Source organism: Falco biarmicus, chromosome 1, assembly GCF_023638135.1.
Source record: "Falco biarmicus isolate bFalBia1 chromosome 1, bFalBia1.pri, whole genome shotgun sequence".
NCBI lineage: Eukaryota > Metazoa > Chordata > Aves > Falconiformes > Falconidae > Falco > Falco biarmicus.
In genome coordinates, this window is record NC_079288.1 from 114507055 (window position 1) to 114529192 (window position 22138).

At 42.4% G+C, this 22138-nt stretch overlaps 1 protein-coding gene and 1 long non-coding RNA gene across 6 annotated transcripts in view; one reads left to right on the forward strand and one right to left on the reverse strand.

The window, feature by feature from the left end:
* IL15 (interleukin 15) overlaps positions 1 to 22138 on the reverse strand; it is a 39078-nt gene that overhangs the window by 16192 nt on the left and 748 nt on the right. For 2 of the 5 annotated variants that reach the window (XM_056363045.1, XM_056363036.1), the window contains exons 2-3: positions 21270 to 21384; positions 10545 to 10673 (exon numbers count right to left, since the gene is read on the reverse strand). In XM_056363045.1, coding sequence (XP_056219020.1) covers positions 10545 to 10673; positions 21270 to 21323 — 183 coding nt within the window. In that variant the 5' untranslated portion in view covers positions 21324 to 21384. Of the gene's footprint in view, positions 1 to 10544; positions 10674 to 21269; positions 21385 to 22138 lie in introns of those variants that run through there. The other 3 variants (XM_056363054.1, XM_056363065.1, XM_056363073.1) reach the window with 2 other exon arrangements.
* Positions 10680 to 22138, forward strand: part of LOC130160513 (uncharacterized) — a 75130-nt gene continuing 63671 nt past the window's right edge. Inside the window, exons 1-5 of the long non-coding RNA XR_008826012.1 lie at positions 10680 to 11532; positions 12721 to 12849; positions 13330 to 13385; positions 15726 to 15879; positions 16819 to 16993. This is a non-coding gene — a long non-coding RNA (uncharacterized LOC130160513). The remainder of the gene's footprint in view (positions 11533 to 12720; positions 12850 to 13329; positions 13386 to 15725; positions 15880 to 16818; positions 16994 to 22138) is intronic.

Below are 22138 nucleotides of genomic sequence, written 5' to 3' on the forward strand. Positions count from 1 at the left end.
TATTAAAGCTAATTTACACAGCTTCGGTACACTCAAAGGCCTGCAGAAAATCCTGTTGTAAGAAGTATGTCACACATAATGACTCTTCATTAGTCCCTGCTGGTCTTCAGGTAGTATGTACCTTATAGGAAAGTGATAACAGGCAGATGAGAAAGGGTTATACTCCCTACAATTAGGTACATGTCTCTGATAGGAATTAGGGAAGGACGTAGAATTTAGGAATAGCAGAGCTGACTGTAAGCAAAAGTCCTCTAGGCCTGCTGTTTCCAACCACAGCCAGTCGTGAATGCTAAGGGAAAAGTGTACTGATACCTCCCAGATACATTCTCCAGTCTCCAGCGAAGGAGAATGCATATAAAGCTTGGCAGATTCAGGGCTAGTATTTTCAAGTTTATAATTTCACTAGCCTTTTTTCCCAGCTCTTTATCAGAATATTTTCTTTTTAATGGATTTTTTAGAATTTTATGTAGCAGTTTCTTCTATGTAAATCTTTTTTTCAGCTTTCATTTCAAATTTTGACAGGCAATGTTAAGTTCTAAACTTAAAATATGAAGTTAAGTAATTTAAAAATGCAAAATGTTACATTCATAAGGACTCTTCATAATGTAATTTTCTAAAGAGTACTGCTTTTACAAGCATGTATAACCTAAGGGAGCATATCTTCAACGTCTTAAGTCAGCTTGAGTTTTCTAAAAGTCACGATGTCACTACCTTGGGTAAACATACATATTGTTTTCAGGCATTACCATGGAACAAATGCTGGTATTTACCCTTTTCCCAAAAACAAGTATTTCATTTCTTTGTCATTTCAATCTATTTATTTTTGTTTCAGTCCACCAGGCACTATGAGAACATTTTCATCATTTGCAGTAGCTATTCCAAAACTGAGCAACCTAGTTGAAAACAAGAAAACAAACTTTCTTCTCTCTTAGTCGCAAACTTTGAATTAAAAAATTCATGAAAGGGCTAGAATTTACTAATTCTAAATACTTGGGACAATGTACCGTACTTTCAAGATCACTTATGGCACCAAGGCAGGCACCTGTAGAATTCTTCAGAGCACACAGCAAAGTTTCATCCCATAGACCCAATTTTGTGGGCAGCTGAAGGGATGATAAATATCAGTTTATTCTATTAGCTTCAGTAAGAGTGAGGCATTTATACTACTCAAATGCCTAGCATATTTTTTCCAAAGGTGCTTCCCTGTCCTTCAGAAAATCTGAGGGATCCTGAGCAAAAAGAATAACCTATTATTTTGAGAATGCTCCTTTTTTCTTCTATATCAGAAATAGTTTAGCTACTCACATTTAACTCATACAAGACCAGATTCAAATAGTCTTTGAGCATGTTACTTCCATTCCTGTTTCTTTGGAATGAAGACTGACAAAAGCTGTAAGCCAAATACAAAACTAACTAGCAAGAAAAAAATCAATCATTCACAATCTTATATGATAAAAATACTGTAATGGTTAAAAATCTGCAAAATTGCTGAGAAATATGGCACATTATGGTTTATTCTGGTTAGAAATACTAAGTAGTACATTTAAAGTAAAGGTTTCTCTCATTTGCAAAACATTTTAATGGTTATGTGAACTAGAGAATATGACCCTTTCTTTAGAAAATAATTGAAGTATAAACAAAAATCAAAATTAAGATCCATGATTTAAATGAAGGGGGGTTTTGTCTGCTGATACTTAAGTCAGGACAAAACAGATGTCTTAAATTATCCTGAGATAGATGAGTCTGTCCCAGTTTTCAGATGCTGCCATATTTTTGATATGGTATGAGCACTGAACTGTTAGGAAAGGTACTGGCAAAAACCTTCAGATCCTAGAAAGCACAGAGGATCACTACTAGCCCTCCACCTTGCTGGATCACCTTACTGTTGAAAAGTCACTTTTACTAAGTGTAATACAGAGCTTGGGTTGGCCTTCTTGACATTTTTACATCAGTTCACTTTCAATGCTGTATCTTACTCAGAGTGGTAGTCAAATTATCTATTACCTTCTTGCCAAAAATTGTCATATGTGCACAGCACAGAAATTTGCATTATTGTCAAGTCACTCATCTTCAGCTGGTTGAAAACTACTAGAAAACTACTTTGTCCTCATTATAACCCATGTACCTTGGACTCACACATAGTTTAAAATGAGACATGAAATATTCATGTGTCATTTAAATTATGCAAAATAATCTACAGGCATCCATCAAATCTTATGAATCTGAGACATATTTTCAGTTACATGAGAGCAAGAGATAAGTGGAGGTTTTGTCCTTAAAAAAAAAAAAAAAAAAAAAAAAGGAAGACAGAAAAAAGAAGCAATTGTTTCAGAAGTAGAACATGAGAAGAGTTTTGCAAAGATTCCCTTGGAAAAAACAGTCTCACGTCTCACAGATACTTGAAGACTGAATGTATCAGTAGTGTTCATGCTCTAGATATTTCTATTGTATCATCATACACCTATAATAACGTAGAATCATAGAGTGGTTTGGGTTGGAAGAGACCTTAAAGACCACCTAGTTCCAACCCCCTGCCACGGGCAGGGACACCTCCCACCAGCCCAGGTTGCTCCCAGCCCCATCCAGCCTGGCCTTGAGCACTGCCAGGGATGGGGCACCCACAGCTGCTCTGGGCAGCCTGTGCCAGTGCCTCACTGCCCTCACAGCAAAGAATTTCTTCCTAATATCTAATCTAGATCTACCCTCTTTCAGTTTAAAGCCATTCCCCCTTGTCCTATCCCTACATGCCTTTGTAAAAAAGCCCTCTCCAGCTTTTTTGTAGGCCCCTTTAACTATTGAAAGGCCACTATAAGGTCTCCCTGGAACCTTCTCTTCTCCAGGCTGAACAACCCCAACTCTCTCAACCTGTCTTCATATGTTCAGGTAGTTAGATAATCCCTAACCAAGATAACAAAAGTTAGCAGTATAGGGGGTTTTGAGCACAATGCACAAATCACATGTGTTTTGAATATGTAATAAGGGAAGAGAGAGAGTAAGAAAGCCCATAAAGCTGCCTGGATTATAGGTATCCAACTGCTGAAGATTGTTTTCTCAAAGCTCAAGATAAATATGAATACTAGAAAGGAGAGCTACACCTTGTGTTCTGATCAGCTACAGAGAATGCAAATGGTGACAGCAGGTACCCATAACAATTTTCAACTGGGTTTATGCCCATGGGGAATTCAGAACCAGTGCATCATAGCTCATCACCATATAGGGTTTCTCTATATTCTCTCTAGCTCCCAGTTTCTTGCTTTTACCTGGTAAGGAAATGAAAGCAAATGGATTGATTTTAAACTCCTGGCTCCTACAGGAAGAAATGATAGCATCAGCCAAGGAATGCATATAAAATCAATGTCTGTGATGACCCAGCTGTGTTATATTCCCAAAACATTTTTGACTAATCAAGGCAGGTGTCTGTTCAGTTACAGAACAGATACAGTAGAAATCACATTCACAACAGAACATGGGGTAGGTTCCGCCTATGAAGATCATCTTCTAGCTCTTGGTGCTGTTTTCACATTTCCCAGCAACTGCTGAAGTCACAGTGCTGAACAAAGCCTCTAGAAGGTCCCCTTCATCCTCAAGCTGGTAATCAGAACTATTTTGTACTAAATTATTTCATAATAACTTACAGAGACAAGATAGATGTTTCAAGAGTCCTTCATTTGAAAATGAGACAAAAATCATGGAACTACAACAACTTCACTATGTTTTCCTTCAGAAATAACAAATTCCTCTCCTGATCCAAGGCACCTACAGCTGAGCTCTGAGTCATCTTCTTATACAGAGCTTGTTATTGAGAACAGTACTCAACTCTTCTATCTGCCTCCAGTCTTTGTCGGCTGCAGCTTGCACATCACTCTTCCTCCAACACATATGCATACTCTGTCTTTCTGGTTAGGGGAATAATCCCAATCCCCCTCATAAATCAGGATTGTGAGGGCAGACACGGGTCACGTCTCTCTCATCATGCGGTACTAAACCTTGATAGCTTCATTACATCCTGAAAACCTTTACAGTGAAAAATACCAGCCTTTATGAAAGGGTAGAGATATTCCTGAGATAAAGTCATCAATGAAAATGTCTCCCAAAATCAGGCCAAATTTAGTATCTTCACTGTATTTTCTTCAAGTTTTACCATACAAGTTAAATAAGGGTGTGTTCTGTGATAAACTTCTGCTTCAACTTTTACAGAAAATGCATGCTGGACTGACTCACTAAAGTCTTTTTGTTTTAATCTCAAAGTTAATCTACAGAGAATCTTCACAAAGGTACGTGTCTCTTTCTCTGAAATATTTTCCATATGAAATCATTAACTCCTTTATATTTGAATTCTACTTTTAGAAAGGGTGAATACAATAACAATTTAACAATGTAATTTAGCAGAAATAGAACCAAGCACTTTGATTCATGCACCAATCAAAATAGAAGAGCTTAATGCATCCCTTTAATAGTCTAAAACCTTGCAGTTTTTATAGAGCTGTGAGATCGATTTAGATATTTTCTAGTGATGTTTTGGGTCTCATATGAATTTTCTTCAACATATTCTGACCTTGTATCAGAATCTCAGTAACATATGAATGGTTTTGAAGTTTTTTGGAAAAAAAGAATTTGCCCATTCCTCCTAACCATCTCTGATGTGATGTGGCAGATGTACATTTTTCTACATTTCCTACCTGCTTTTAATTATCCTCCATGGGTCTGCTGGAGCTAAGCAGAAGTAAACAAAGCCAAGCACAGGAGATGAAAATCAATGGAAAAAAATACTGGGAAGCTTCAGCAGTTTTCCCAAAGCTGTGTTTTTTTAATTTAATTGTAATGATCTCCTAATGGTATGAATTTCTTGATTCATAGCATGTTCATATTCCTTTTGTTTTACAATTGCAAAGGATACTGATTAACATTCAGTCAGAGGATAAGCTCAGTTAAAGGATACTTATTGAGTAATTTCCAAATTGTGGTTACCATTTCACTAACAAAATTTCACTAATACGCAGCCAACTCTGTGTGACTTATTTTTGTCTTTTTTAAAGTAGTGCGAATAATAGGAATTAATTTCAATAATGTTATATGCTATTTAGTCACATGAATATCAGCACGATTACTATCAGGAAAAGATAATAGCATCACTGAAACAAACAGATTGTATTTGCCTGTTTGAACTCATTTTTTAGAAAAAAAAAAAAAGCAGAGATATCATCTGCATTTTCAAAAGACTGAAATTTTTTTGAGAACTCATACTTCATATTCATGCTATACTACTTTTTGTCTAATGGTAGCAACTGAAAACATCCACTAAGATGGAACCTAGTGTGCTATACTCTGAACTACATAGACCTGTAATTAATGATGATGTTTTCCAAAAGACCTTACAAAACACCTCAACAAGTCAGACAAAATGCAGAAAGGAAGGAGTTGTTCTGTCATTTTTATTGCCAGAGACACAATAATATTTCTTTAAAGGCCTCTGGTCACACACAGAAATTGTAGAGATTTCAGAAAGCGAACTGAATTCTTCTGAATGCCAGTGTGGATTTTCAGGTGAACAAGCATCCCACTCCTTAGAAGTCACATTAGTTTCTCCTCTGGGTTCAGACAGTGGAATTGTTCTTTGGAGGCTGGCAACTAATCCGAACACTTTGCAGTTAAAATCTCAGTAACACCTAGACTAGGTTTCAATGGCCTTGAGACACGGCATTGGTTTATTAGGCAGTATCATAGTACTAATGTCACAGACTAGAAGAGGCTTCTGGGAGTCCAATTCCTAGTTCTGAGACAAAACCAAATGCCGATGTCTTATTTATTTATTTATTTCAGAGATCTTTGCCTAGTACCTAACACTTCTAGAAAAGATTCTTCAATATTCTTAGGGAGCTCTTTGTCTCATAACACACGACAGCTGCATATCACAGCTTAATTTCTTGCAGTAACAGCGTGTGGACTCTTGCTTCTCAAGATGGAAAAGGATATGAAAAAGAAGATTAAAAACTTCCAAGGACATCTAACTATCTGTTGCCTGTTGCCAGCATCTTCATAAGAACATCTGAAAGGTGAGCTGCTGGGAAGAATGAATAAGTAAAAGATACTGCTTAATTTGGATTATGCCTGACCTTGCTATTGCCTGAATCTATTGTTTTCTGCTTACTAAACAAAAATTTAGTCCTAATTTATTTGGCACTTTGAGGATTTTTTGATTAAAGACTGGTAGATAAAATGGCCAAAGTCAAACTCTTACAACCCAGAGAATGTACTCTTTTCTCCTGCTTCTTTCTGTGTCTGCCATTTCTTCAGACATCTTCTGTAATTTCCAAACCCTATCAGCTACCTCACTTGATGCTCCCAGGTGGCGGTGTGAGTGGGATTTGAAGAGCAGAGAGAAGAAAAAACATCTGTTGGGGCTCACTAAATATAAGAAAGATTAAGAAATATAATGTCGTATTTGCTGGTATAAGATATAGGACTTGAGGCTGACAAACAGGCTATACTGTGTGGTAGGATCATCTGTTGACTATTGTAAGGAGGGGACAATATTGAAAGCTGAGAAAAAGAGTCACGCGATATCCTCAATGAAAAACAACTCATATCCCAGATTTTCTTGTTTGAAAAAGGAACGGTAGCTGGGAAGGGGAAGCACAAATTATTTCTAATGAATTAAATAATGATATTAAGTGAAGTGAAAGGCAAATTCTAACTAACACAAATAAAGACAGGAAAAAATTACTTAAGTCTAAAGTGCCATAGCATACCCCTCAAATTACATGAAATATTTATCTGCAGATCAACAGCAGGTGAGATGAGAAGTATTGTGGGTGATTAATATGATTCAGGATCTCAAGTTTGACATATTCAACAAATTTCAAGAAAGACAAGGACCTACTAGAGAGGGTCTAGCAGAGGCTACGCAGATGATGAGGGGACTGGAGCACCTCCCTTAAGAGGAAAGGCTAGAGACACGGGCCTGTTTAGCCTGGAGGTGATCACTAGTAGAGCACAGCGACCAGACAAGGGGCAATGGGCACATTTGCCTTAACATATGCGCAGAAAGGCAAGTGGCAGAAAAAGAGGTGGAGTTGTCAGTGATTCATCATCTTGCAGCCTGAGTCAGGGAAAAACGTACAGCTGTTCTCAGCATACCATTAATTTTAGTCTGTAGGGCTTTTCTGGATTGGAATTTTAATCAGAATATTCTCCATCAGGACCGACCATTTCTGCAGTTACTCCAGCAGCTGTTTCTGGATGTTCCCATCTTTCTCAGTACTGTCTTCTGATGATTTGCTATGCCTCTCGCTTTTTTCATCTCCCTCCTTTCTTTACTTTGTTCTCAGTTTTATGTCAATGTAACTGTTTATATTAACAATTAATGTCAGTGAACTCTCTTACTCAGCAACCTCCTTAACCACCACTTAAGAGCATCACACAGCCCACAGGCTAGCACTGGACAGGGGCTAGTTCAGTGCATGCACAAGCACCCTTGAGTACACTAAGGATAAGTAATGATTTGTGAGCCTTTAGTATCTTCTTTTACTGCTTCTCCGTCAAGTTCCCAAGGACCAGCTACTCTATTTGAACTTTTTATGGTATCTTTTCTTCTAGCATAAAGGGATAACTCATACAAAGTGTCCAACAGACAGAGATTCAATTACTCAAAGTAATTTTCGTAATGAAAGGCTGATCTGATTTCTGGAAAACAGACTGGGAACCTTGGTTCCTAAATTTCTGATAATATTATAACTACCTGTCTGCTCTGCAGTGAGTGATACCACTTTGGGCTGATCTCTGGAAACTGTTCTGAAATTTCCAACATTATCAGGATATTGTCAGTTAACTTTTTTGTGCAGTGGTTTCTAAGATAGCATTTTATATAAATGGTCTTTCAAAAATAAGTGAGAAGATAGCTCAATGATGAAGGCATCATCCAGTTTAAATTTTTATTGATCACTAAAGATTTAAAGAAAAAAATATTTGCAAAACTACTGCAGAGTGCACAATAATATACTCTCAGCAGATGTTTTTTTCCTCATAGTAGACTATTCTACCATGATTTACTATTTTCAACTTATTGGCACCTTTTTTTTTCTTTTAATAGGCACAACATAGATGTTAATGGTTATATGTTACGTCTGTTTTTAGACACTAAGCTATATTGCAAAGGATGTTGTCTTTTTGTTTGTACGTTCACAGCTATATCATAAACTGTGTATACATATGAGAAATAGCATAAAATGATTAACTTAAGAGATGATCAAGTAACAGCATAAATGCCAGATGAATAAACTTGCACATACTTTTAAGAGGGGTAGTGGTACCATTGTATTTTAAAAGGTTCACTGGCTTTGGAAGCAAAAAGAATTGCTTCCAGAAGACATGAGACTTCTTTTAAGTTATCATGAAGGCTGAAGGAGATTAAATAAGTAACTTATAAAAGAGGCAACATTACTATGACCAAAGGGCAAACCAAGCTTGCTTAGTGAGATAGTCACACAATCCTGTGTATGCATCTTGCTACATGAGTAATGGGTTTTTTATTCTTTAAGAGTAGTAGGGGGGATACTACAGTCAAAATAACACTGGCTTTATTTATATTTGAAATGCTTAGCATAAATAGAAACTTATTTGCTTGCCATGCATGTGATATTTTTACAGGCTTAGAAGAGTAAATATCCTTAACTTGACTCACATGTGCTACAGGCAAGCATTGTGCAAGAACTAGCATGCAGTAACTTGTACCTGCTCATGACACTGGGTTATGACCTGCTCTGCAAGTATCATATATCATCTTCAGCACCATCTGAGAAGCGCCAGGACACACTTTTTTTATATGACAACACGGACAGGAGACTAAAAACATAGTGACAAAGGCCCAGGGAGTTTATTGTCTGGTGTGGAGAGATGGAAGATTATGCAGGGGATGGTAGAAGTGTAGACTAGAAAGAAGGAGGTGTAGATGTGGGAGCACCATAACAAGGTGTAATTTTGAGAGGCCTGTGGCAAGTAGGTCCATACAGTAGTCGAGATCACAGTACTAGCAGACACCTGAAGCCAGACAATAAGTGGAAGATACTACGATCTCCCAAGAGTGATCTTTTGTCTTTTCACACAGTCTCCCAAGAGAATACAAACAGCAGAATGGTAAGGAATTAGATAAAAACAAAAAACAAACCTTATAATGAGTGACTCAATACATGGGAGAGATTTGGGGGTGTGACTTAGCTATGCCACATCATTCACCTGTTCCATAAACTGCTGCTGTTTGCTCTAATCCTCCCAACTTTCCCTAGGCTACATTGGTGGGGTTTGAGTTCCAATTTTTTCTCCATAATCGGGAGAGCTATATATTTCCTGCTTTTAATAAAAGCTAAGATTTTGATGTAATCAGTCTGGCACTTCACGTGAAGTCCTATGAAGCCACTCAGTAATCAGTGATTAACTCAGTTTTGATGTGATTGTTTCTGTGACTTCTGCCGAAAAGCAGCTGGTAAGACAGCAGAAAAGATGAGTGATGATTTCAAGTCTGAGCAATTATACATCTAGAATTGAAGAAGCCGAAGAAGCTTTGATCAGAATTTGCCGTAAAAAAATCCACTCTGTCCTAAGGAACAGTTCACTGCCATAACTAGCATGAAGACCATTCAGACAATTCCTGTTTGGCTTTTTCCCCCTACCTGCGTATTTAGGCAGACCGGCTTTGCACGGGGCCCTACGCATCCACAGTGCAGCACGCTGGCAGGGAAGGCTGGGTGGGATGGGGCTGTGGAGGTGTGTTGAGGTGCCAGGGTGGAAGGGCTCTATGCATGGTGCCTGCCTAGGAGCCCGGCTGCAGCCCTGGCACCAGTGAGGGCCCACAGCTGGGGCACTTCCTTTTTTCCATCATGGCAAGGTACCATGCAGGCAGCTCTCTGCTCTGTTTGTTGCCATGGGACAACCAAGTGTTTGAAAGCAGGAGAATCCCACCTCAGGCTGCCAGGTCCCTCAGCAACAGGCCCAGGAAAGGAGCCCTCCTGGAGTAAGGGGAGGACTGGCCTGCCAGTGTGGAGCTGCGTGCAAGTGTGGCAGGTACTGAGTACCTTATGCTTTAGGGTTACAACAGGGTCACCTGGCCAAGCTGCTTACTGGAAATGAACTGATACAGAATCATCTATATTGCATGTTGAGGAGCTGTGAAGAGCGCTACAGAGGCTGAACACTTGCAACCTGTATTAAACAGCCTTGAGGGTCAGGGGTTGTGGCCTCATGTTGCAAAACATCAGGTACACATAGGCAAGAGGGAAGGTCTGCTAGAACTTGCTGTGCCACAAATAAACTGTGGAAAACACAAATGTGAAAAAAACCCAGACCTATTTACTATGTAATTCTGATAAGTGAACGAGTGGAAAAAAACAAAGCAGGAAAACATAGAATGCTAGTGATCTCATCTAAAATACTGGAAATGTTTCCAAGCCCTGTATTTGCTTTATCATCTCATTTTCTTGTTGGGCTGTAAAATAACATTTAAAGCTTTGCTGAAATTTCCTAAAATGTCATGTTGTTTAAGTGACACTTACCTGACTCTCCAGCCTGCTCAGTGTTCCAGCAGAGTTTCGTGTTGGCTGTGCTGTCCCAAGCATCCTGCCTGCTGGACCATTACTCAGAACAGGAGCATAGAATTGAATCAGGAAATTACACCGTGGGACCTAGATGTGGAAAAAATATGTATCTGTAGTGTTGCAATAGAGTTCTGAGTGGCTCTCAGCCCATCTATTAAGAGTATTCAAAGCAGGAAGTTACTGAAATTTTGCAAGTTAACTCTTGCAAGTCCTCTTTAAGTCTTCTAAATTAATGGAAAGCACAAGACACAGAGTTTTTTAAAGGTTTGGTTTTTTTTAACTAGATAATAGAGGCCCATCTTTGAATACTGCAATAATATGGGGGGGGTCCCCTGGAAAATGTATATTGTCATCAAAGGATAACTTTTTTTGACATCTGATAACAACCAGAAGAGAGGTTGTAGCACATGTACCTAGTGTTGAAGTCAGTAACATCAGTATAATTCTGTTTTTTATAAAGAGCCAATATAAATTGGAGGATTTCCCCCGATTACTACAACACAGCATGACAACTGCTTTTAATAGTTGCCTTTTACATAGACACAGTACAGTCCAGCTATGTGATTTTACTTTTGTTCTCCCCTATTTTGTAGAATAAATTAGAAGAAAATAAATGAGGTAAACCATACAGAACCAAGGTTGGGTCAGCAGCAATTCACTACACCACCTTCATTTAAGCACTGTTTTCATAGTAAGGATCATGGCAACTGCCTAACCAGCTCATTCCCCTTTGTATTACCTTTTTACAGGTGACACAGTAAAACCTAATTGGAATGTTCTCTTCTTTTTTAGAAACTCTTTTTTCCCCTAGAGTCACTTTCAAGTTTTGCAAGTGTTAGGGTTGGACAAACAAGCAAAATTTTTTTTTCAAACAACTGGTTTTGTATTCATAGCAGACCTTGAAGAAATACAGCAGAAAATGATGAAGACATGTTGACAGAACAAGGTATTTAGATATTAATATTAATATTTTTATTTTTTAATCTAAAAATGTACTTTTAATTTTATAAAAGGAATCCTAACACATTCTGCAAGAAAATAAGTTTGTGAAGGAGGCTGCATACAGATGTTGTGGAAGCCCCATCCTCAGGAGGTGTTAAAAAACCAACCGCGCCTGGAGCAACCTGCTCTAACATTGAAGTTAGCCCTGCTTTAGGTGGGAGGCTGGAAGAGGTGACCTGTAGGTGCCTCTTCCAATGTAAATTATTCAATGAAATTAGGCTTTGAATTAAAAACTGTGATGGAAGAAGGGGACAGAAATATGTACACATGCACAGATATGTGATTGCATAAGCATTTTCTTAGAAAATTAAATTAAACACTGATAATTTCAAAGATATGGGCTGGGACCACAGTCCTGTTTCTATATATGTAAAAGGGCTATTGCCTGCTGTTTTGTTAAGACCTTCTGCAGCTGGGTCTCAAACAATAGGACTCAGTTTCAGTTGCTTTTAGTTTGGTCAAGCTGAAATTGTTAGAAATTACTTAGGCTGGTAATTTTCTTTTAAGTCCCATCAAGAGTAGTTCAGTCATTTTCGAAAAACAAATTAGCAGAAATGTGCATTTCTTTCATATAAAGAAAATGTTTATAACCATTTAATTAAAGCTGTGCTTTTTAGTAATGTGTTCAAGTTTGGCAGCCTGGAAAACCTGCATAAACTTGGCCAAGTCATGAGTGGCTTGCTTAGACTACATAATTGCAGAAAAGATTTGTTGGCACTGTATAGCTGGTCTCCAGCAGTCTCTTCACAATTAACGTTTTCTATCTTAGAGCTTCAGAGGCAAGCAGAATTCTTTGTATTAAAAAAAAAAAAAAAAAAAAAGGCTTCCTACAGGAATAATGTGGTGAAGGCTGAGGATCAGAAATCAGTGATCTTGCTGGTGCACAGCAGTGAATTTGAGTAGTATGACTGAATGGAAAGCACAGCAAAGAACTGAGACAAGGTGGAGGTGAAAGGAAGGAGGAAAGGTTGAATGTAGCAGAAGTGGGAGCATTTATAAACACTAAAGCATATTCTTCTTGAGAAATTGAAACTCAATCCCATGCTCACTTCCTTCCCATGTATTCCTAATTTTAAAAGATATTAAACCTTGAATCACAGTATGATGTAATGATTTCCTTATTTTGTCACAGGATTTATAAACAAAACGGATTCAGTTCACCAAATGGACCAAGCTCCTGGAAAAAAAAATTATAAAATGAAGCTGTGTAGGAAAAGAGGCAGAAGGCCACAGAAAGAAAAGTATGGGTTCAATGACAAAGGTAGCTGAATACAGCTCTGAGAAACAGTCCTGTCCCTGCCTTCATCTCACCATCTCCCTGTAATTTGGGCAAGACCCTTAACCGAGATTTTTCACAAGTAACAATCCTTTTCTGAGTTCCCTCCTGCAAGAAATCTTGACTTTAAGTTGCTTTGTATATCTTCCTTAGGATGAAATGCTTCATGGTCCCCAAACATATATTTCTAGTCTCTACAGTCAGCTAGCTCAGATGCAGGTTTCTCCAGTGGAGAAGAAATTAGTGCCCTCTACAGAGCTTAGTTCAAAAAAGTGTTGAGTTCTCACAGCTGCAACAGAACACACTGGGGGCTATATGTGAACACAGACAATCCTACAGCATGCTAAACAATCTTTTAAAAAAAAATAATCCATCTCCAGGTATCACATACTGGACCCAAAATCACTAATTTCTTCCAGTCTTTTTCCATTTGTAAAGTAAAATTCCCATTTTCTTATCCCTCAGGACTTCTGGGCAAAATTAACTACTTCATGTTCAAGGAGCAGTTGGATACTATACTGGTAGGTGTCATAAAGGGGGGGCAAAAAACTTAAAATTAATTTTTCTGGATTTACAACACGATGCAAGGAATGTGCAGCAAATCAGACATGGGGCCATACAAAAGAATACATCAAATAGAGAGTATCTGTTTTTCCTGGGTTTGCTGGGTTTATATATATAGATATAGATATATATTTTCTAGCCAGTGTAAAGTCACACTTCTGGTGCCTATGATACGACTGTAGACCTTTTTTTTATTAAACAAAAAGATTTAAAATTAAATAAAATGAGTGAAAGAAAGCTGTAAGCAGCAAGACAGCAGGTAAACCCCGATGTGATTACTTTTGTCATCACAGCATCCAGTGCTGGTCATCACAGGTCAGGTTTACACTTGGAATCCCCAGGATGAGAACAGGGACCAGTGCAATCCCAGGTGGGCTCCCAGTGCTGCCCTCCTTCCCATCCCTTCCACTGCCTGGCGGTGACCTACACGGCATGTGGCAGCACTGAGTACAACTAATCATGGTAACTCTAGTATGAGAACTAACCTCAGGAATGTGAAACAATATTTGATGTATTTACTCTGCCAAGAAGCAGCACAAAGAAAAACTCCACCTAGCAACCACAGCATTACCAAAGTATGCTATCAGGGTAACAAACCATACTCTTGGGATTTCTGCCATAGGCTACAACAGAGGAGCCTGCAAGAGTTACTGTCACTCCCATTCCCATGTTCTTATTGGTTTTAACAGGTATGCAAATGTCTATTATTTTAATGGCATTCAAAGTGTAGCTACGTGACTCAGGAGAGGGCCAGTATGGCTTATACAAACAGATATAACTAGTTGGTTTTGAACAAGTGAGCTTGTTACAAACAGGTTGATGGTAGTCACCACCAACTGGTAAGTCCAGCAGCTTTCAGATGTCAGGCGCACCAGGTTTCCACATTCCTGCAATATCGCTCTTTAATCCTGGAAGGACAGCTAAGGTTCCTAATTCCCTTTGCAGGCAGACAGTAACACTTGGTCACTTGCCAGAGGTACACACAGGTACCATAATTCTTAATCAGTCAATGCAGCACCAAAAGAGGCCACAGAGTTCATGCCTAATTTTCCATCATATTGGTTACAGAATTGGTATTATGTTAATAATAGTTAACAACATATTAACACAATATATTTAAGATGGGCAGAGTGAAACCTTGTCAGTGTTGTTATTCCTTTACATAAAATGGGTCTTCTACTGCACAAGTTGTTCATAAGATAATTAGCTCAGTAACTGCATTGTCATATTTTGTATCTGCACAAATAGGATCTGTGGCAGACGGTGACCTGACTTTGCCAAACAGCTCAAGTCCTTTCTCCAGTGGAGACAATAAACTTCTCCACATGGCCTTGCTTATAGCTTAAACTCTAGGGAAGAAAATTGCTAAGCACTTGACGTTCACAGCCTTCTGGCAGAGTCTGCAGCCAGGGAAAGGTGCAGTGGGAACCATTTTTGGCTAGCAGTTTAGAATATGGCAATACAGCCAGTAAATTTGATTCACTGGTATTTTTATTTACAAGAAGGGACCCTAAAACACTTGATAAATTCTGGTCATGGGTGTGCTGATTTAGCAACTTCGGTATAAGGTTTTTATAACTGTCACAGGGTGCAACCCTTCTAGTCTATAGGTATTTTTATAAAGCAGGCTTTTAAAAAGTTCCTCAGTAGGTGAAAAAACCAGCCATTTTTTGGTAAAGAATTTTTAAGCATTGGCACTAGAGTTAATTGATAAACTATTAAACTGTTAAGTTTTAATTTATAGCAGCTATAATGGCAACAGTGTCTGAGTGATCACCCTATACTGCCACTAAAGACATACCTCATCTGTTATAGCAGGAAATACTTTAAGATGATTTGTAATGATGCATACATCTTATTACCTGCTGATAATAACCTATCAGGAAAGAAAACAGTTTAATTATATAGTACATCTCCCGCTGGCTTCCAAATATTTCTGCTGCTCTTCACTAATTTCTAAGCTAAAAAAGAATCAGTTTCCTTATTTTACACTAGCACATTAATTTATGAATGGAAGATGGAAAGCTTTTATTAGCTGCTGAGGTGCCTGAATTCTTTCTGTTGTCATCACACTACAAAAATCTAGCCCCAGCCGCCTATAAATCCTGATGGATGGTGGAGAACACGCCCCAGATCAGTTAAAGGACATGGAGCAAATACCAGACTAGACCTCTCATGTGGTGCAGAGAGATGTGCAGAATATTATCTCAAAAGTGGCACTCAGCCCCCACCAGGTGGGATCTCTGCTTACACTGACACTGTACAGGCATCTTGAATGAAATGTCTTTCTCTTATAGTCCTTCCTTCAGGTTCATTCTGAGCATGGCATTATAGCACCATCTTGGGAACAGCACTGGCCCAGAAAAAGCAGAGGAGCCTTCAGCATGCAAGAATCTTTGAGATGGGTACCAGTGGCTAAGGTTCAGGGTTTTGCACAGAAGCAGTGAAAAGGTAAATTGATCTGGGATTAACAATAAGAAATTGGAATTCCTTTTGTCTGTGAAAGACTAATCTGTGTGTCTAGGTATCAGGGGCTTCCAACATAGTCCTATCCCTTGGAACTCCTGCTCAAAAAGGAGTCTGAGCATATATTCCCATGAGGACCTACCGATAGTGCTTTCTACCAGAGTTTGGTCTTTGCAGAGACAAATACATCAGCTTGTTTGTTCATCTGTCAGCATTTATTCCTGGACTGAACTCTTGTCCTACCAAAGCCTGTAAAATGAGAATTGGAAATCTGGGGTTGAGTAAGAAGAATGTCTTTAAATTTGGGAACTACTTGTAAGAAAATAAGATTTTGTTTCATACACATTTCTCTGAGTAATAAGTAGCTGATAATAAATAACTGATAGTAGGGATTTACCCCCCACCCCCTCCATTTCTGAGCAATTACTTTTTAAATACTTTTGAAAATTAGAAATATTTTAGCATGCATGCACAGCAAATGGACATGTTTGAGATGTTCATGCTTTGCCTAACAGTATGATTTGGTGTAGAGAATTGGAAATATGTTATAATAATGAGAATTGGCAATGTATTACAGTCCTGTAGTTAAAATAACCTTTAAAGTTACTACCTTCCATTATGAGCTTTTAAGCTCAAAGAAAGACCTCATGAAAAACATGAATGCAAGGGTATTTACTTTCCCAGGTTTTAGCTCCCGTTGATGCTGCAGTGATGAAAGAGGATATAGCAACAAGATCATGTCATGTAAAAACCAAGAGGAATAAAATATGTACTTTGTGCAAACTAACAAGTTCCTTCCAACAACTGAGGTTGGGTTGCTATGCTTTACTGATGCCTGCAAGCAATAACACTGTGCTGGCCTGCAGAACAGTGATCCTCTTTACACCACAAAACATTATTTTGATAAAACTGTGTGTCTTACAGGGGGACTGTTCCAGATTGTCCTTCTCCCTGCTGTGCTGGCTACAGCAAGCTGAACTCTGTGAGGATAGAAGAGGGAAACATTTGGCTGACAGAACTGTGCACCTCACATTGGAAAGTTTGTGTCAAATGCATTACTGGCCGTGGCCTGGAAGAATCTGCAAGCTGAACTGACAAGGTACTTCGCACTTCTTAGGAAAATCTAGCATTATGTGGTATACTTAATTACTTCACATCAGCCTGTGCCTCTGTCCCCAGTGACCCCCTTCTATTTTTAGTGAAGGACTGGGAAGCCTCAGAATGGATCTGACCATAATATTCTCCTTCCCAGAGAATTCAAACATTCTTAATGACAGTAAGTTATCATAGAATAGTTTAGGTTGCAGAAGACCTTTAAGAACATCAAGTCCAACCATTAACCTACCACTGCCACATCCACCAATAAACCAAGTCCCTAAGCACCACATCTACACATCTTTTAAATACCTCCAGGGATGGTGACTCAACCAATTCCTTGGGCAGCCAATCCTTGATAACCCTTTCAGTCAAGAAATTTTTCCTAATATCCCATCTAATACTCACTGCCCTGGAAAAGATTTAGGCCATTTCCTCTTGTCCTGTGACTTGTCACTCTGGAGAAGAGTCTGATGCTCATTTGATTACAGCCTCCTGTCAGGTAGTTGTAGAGAGCAGTAAGGTCTCCCCTGAGTCTCCTTTTCTCCAGCCTAAGCAACCCCAGCTCCCTCAGCCACTTCTCACAACACTTGTGCCCCAGCCCCTTCCCCAGCCCCGCTGCCCGTCTCTGGACACGCTCCAGCCCCTCAGTGTCCCTCCTGCAGCGAGGGGCCCAAACCTGAACACAGGATTCCAGGGGCGGCCTCACCAGTGCCCAGTACAGAGGGACAATCATTGCCCTAGTCCGGCTGGCCATGCTATTTTGGATACAAGCCCGGATGCTGTTGGCCCTCTTGGCCACCTGGGCACACTGCTGGCTCATTGTGTTCAGCCATGCATCAACCGGCACCCCCAGGTCCTTTTCCTCCAGGCAGCTTTCCAGCCACTCTTTCCCCCAGCCTGTAGCATTGTGTGGGGTTGGTGTGACCCAAGTGCAGGACCTGGCACTGAGCCTTGTTGAACCTCATGCAGTTGGCCTTGGCTGATGGATCCAGCCTGCCCAGACCCCTCTGCAGAGCCTTGCTGCCCTCAAGCAGATCAACACTCCTCCCCAGCTCGGTGTCACCTGCAAACTTACTGGGGGTGCACTCCATCCCCTTGTCCAGACCGCTCGTAAAGATATTAAACAGGACTGAGCCCTGGGGAACACCACTTCTGATCAGCCACCAGCTGGATGTGGCTCCATTCACCACAGCTCTTTAGACCCAACCATCCAGCCAGCTTTAACCCAGCAAAGAATACACCCGTCCAATGCACGAGTAGCCAGTTTCTCCAGGAGAATGCTGCGGGGAACGGTGTCAAAGGCTTTACTAAGATCCAGGTAGACAACATCCACGGCCTTTCCCTTATCCACTAGGCAGGTCACCTTGTCATAGGAGATCAGGTTAGTGAAGTAGGACCTGCCTTTCATAAACCCCTGCTGGCTGGGCCTGATCACCCCAGATGTCCTGCATGGGCCACGTGATGGTGCTCAAGATGATCTGCGCCGTAACCTTCCACGGCACCAAGGTCAGGCTGACCGGCCTGTAGTTCCTCTTTCCGGCCCTTCCTGTAGATGGGCGTCACGTTTGCTAACGGCCCGACTTCTGGGACCTCCCCGGTTAGCCAGGACTGCTGGCAAATGATTGAAGGTGCCTTGGTGAGTTCTAATTGGGCTCTGGCTCTTCTAATTTTCTTCCTAGGACACCCTTATAGTCATCCTGAGTTGCCGGCCCCTTCTTCCAAAGGTCACTAACTCTCCTTTTTTCCCTGAGTTCCAGCCAAAGCTCTCTGTTCGGCCAGGGTGCTGCTCTTCACGGCTGGCTTGTCCTTTGGCACATGGGGACCGCCTGCTCCTGCGCCTTTAAGATTTCCTTCCGGAAGAGCGCCCAGCCTTCCTGGACTCCTTCGCCCTTCACAGCTGCTTCCCGAGGGACTCTGTCAGCCAGGCTCCTAAACAGGCCACAATCTGCCCCATGGAAGTCCAAGGTAGCAGTTCCGCTACCTCCCCTCCTTACTTCTCTGGGAATCAATAACTCTGTCTATCATTTCGTGATCGCTATGCCCAAGGCGACCCCCAGCCACCACATCACCCACAAGTCCTTCTCTGTTCTTCTTCTGTGGTCCACCCTCCCTAGCTGGCTCCCTGACCAGCTGTGTCAGAAGTTAGCTCCCACACGCTGCAGGAACCTCCCAGGCCGTTTCCTCTCCACTTCTGTGGTGCAGTTGTTTTGCCAGCAGAAATCCGTTAAGTTCCAGTCTCCCATGAGAACAAGGGCTAGCAATTGTGACACTTCTCCCAGCTGCTTCTAGAATATTTCACCTGCCTCTTCATTTTGGTTGGGTGGTCTATAACTGACTCCCACCACGCTATCGGCCCTGTTGGCCTTCCCCCCGATTGGTACCCATAAGCACTCAACCCCGTCATCACCGTCATTCAGCTCTAGACAATCAAACCCTCCCTGACACACAGGGCTCCCCCACCGCCTCTCCTTCCTTGCCTCTGCCCTCCGAGGGGCTTATAGCCATCCATTGCGGCACTCCAGTTGTGCAAGTCATCCCACCGTGTTTCCGTGATGGCAACTACATCACAGTTTCCCCGCTGCACGGTGCCTTCCAGCCCCTCCCGCTTGCTGCCCGTGCCGCGTGCATTGGTGTGGGGGCACTTCAGCTGGGCGAGCGATCCCGCCTCCTTTCTGGGGGAGAAGCCCTGCTGCTTGCGCGACCGTTCTCAGGCACTTCCATGGTCTCTAACACGTCACTAACCCCTGCCTCTTTGCTGCCATATGGGTCTCCATCCCCTACCTCGGCTGAGAGAGCAGACCCAAGGACCTTTGTAGCACACCGTCCCTCAAACATTGGCGATCAGCCCCCAGGCCTGTTTAGCGACCCTGGTTTTAGCCCTTTCCCCCTTCAAATCCAGTTTAAAGCTCATCTAATGAGCCCTGCTAACTCCTGTGCAAAGATCCTTTTCCCCTTTTGAGACAGGCATGCCCTGTCTGTTGCCAGCAGGCCTGGTGTCATGTAAACTGAACCATTATCAAAAAAAACAAAATTCTGCCAGTGACACCAGGCTTGGAGCCAGGTATGGATCTGCTGGCTATTCCCATTTCTTCCCTCACTGTTCCCTGCAAGTGGAAGAATAGAGGAGAGCACTGCTTGTGCTCCTGATCCCTTAACCAGTCGTCCCAAGGCCCCAACGACTTTCAGTTGCCTTCGGACTTCTTGCAACTTCATTGCTGCCTACCTGAAAAATCAGTAATGGATTTCCCTTTCCAGGGGGGGAAACCCGAGGGCTGTACCACAGCAGGCAGCGTTCCCTTCACACCTTTAGCCCCGGCCCCAGGGAGGCAGCAGCCCGCCCTAGCAGCGCCAGTGTGCATGCAGGGCCTCCTGTTCCCTTCGGAAGGGGGTCTCCTGTGACGCTGACCCGTCTGTTTTTCTTTATGGAAGCGGTTTTGACACAGGCCATAGGCTGACAACCCCAGCAGCACCGCCGTGCTGGCTGAACCGCTGTCCTCGTTACTGCTCGGTGCCGCGGGCAGAGCCCCACGCCTGGCACGCACGGGCAGGTGGGGCGGCCACCGAGGGCGTCCTGTGTCCCTTAAGTCCGTGTGTTCAGCCAGGCGGAGGACAGGGAACCCTCCTTACCCCGCGCCCGGGCCCGTCCCGGGAAAGGCAGGGTGGGATGCCAGCAGTCCCTCTCTCCGCACTCCCCGATACCCCTCACCCCCCACCCACCCCCCCCGCCCGGCGCCCTGCCACCGAGCGGCGCGGCGCCTCTGCCCGGCGCTCCCGCAGGTGCGCCCGGTACCGGCACAGAGCGGGGCACGGCCGGCAGCCCCGCGCCGGGGTGGCTGCGGGGTCCCACCGGAGCTCTGCCCGGGCAGCCGCGGCCAGACACGCCGGGTGCAGAGCTCGGGGCGCGGCCTCCCGCCGGCCGGACACCGTTGCTCCCTGCCCGAGCTGGCAGCGCTTGCGCGCCCTTCCTGCGGCCCGGCTGCCCGGAGCGCTCGGCCGCGCTAAGGGCTTCCCTGAGCCGGGGACGGGCGGCGGCCGCCGTCACTCCGCGTCCCGTCAGCCGCTGTGGCGCCAGCCGCGGCCCCCCGGCGAGTCTCTGCCCCCACCCCCCCGCGCCCCCCCGGCGGGTCTCTGCCCCCCCACATCCCCCCGAGGTGCCCGCGGTGCGGGGAACCCCCCCGCGCACGGCGCTAAGCGCCCCGCCGCCCGTCCCGCCTGCACCGGCGCCGCTTCGCCGGTTCCGAAAGTTCCGGTCTGTCTGAAGAGCTGGCAAACCTGACCTGGGCTGTTGGAGTTCGCAGAGGTGAAGCGACTGCGACAGGCTCCCAAGTCATACTGCACGTTCTTAGGGTTTAGAACACTCCAGCAGGCTCCCAGAGAATGCATGTGATATCTCTGCAAAGATCACTTGTTTATACTAAGTTAATTTATAATGAAGTATCTCCTTCCAAAATAAAATCCCCACGTAATACCCTTCCGTTTGTCTAGTACGTGTCAAATAAATCAGTAACCGTAAGTAAAAATAAACCCATTCACAAACAGGCGAAGGAAGAAGTACCATGCTACTATTTGGAAAGTATAGCAAAACATTGTGAAATTATAACCAGGATTTTCTTCTGCAATATCAGACTCTTAAAAAAGTAAGCAGCACAAATATACCTGCTGCCTACAGAAAGAACCACAAGGTTGTGGTTGTGCGCGTTGCAGGAGAATTTCCTATTGCTGGCTTTTACAGAGGTAAGTTTGCAGGTTTTGACAACAGAATCCTCCACAAGCTTCTGCCCCACACATTTTTTTACTCCTGCTTTTTAGTTTCATTAGTGCAAAGTGGTATCCTTAACAACAGACTCATAAATGCATTTGCTTACGCAGGTTTATGACTGGCTCATGTCTCCCTATTACACTGTTGTTAGCCGCTGTATCTCTGTATCACTGCAGTAGGATTCCACTTGACTACAGATTTTCACTTCCCTGCCTGCATTTAATGCTTTTTCCAGTGCATACACTAAGATGGTAAATAACTTTTCTCCCAGCTTTATATCTCTGTCCTTGCTATGTTAATGAGGCTCACAGCAGTATCTTTGTTTTCTTCTCCTTTTTGCTGTATGAATTTCTTAGATAACAATGACAAATTTTCACTGGCTAGCAC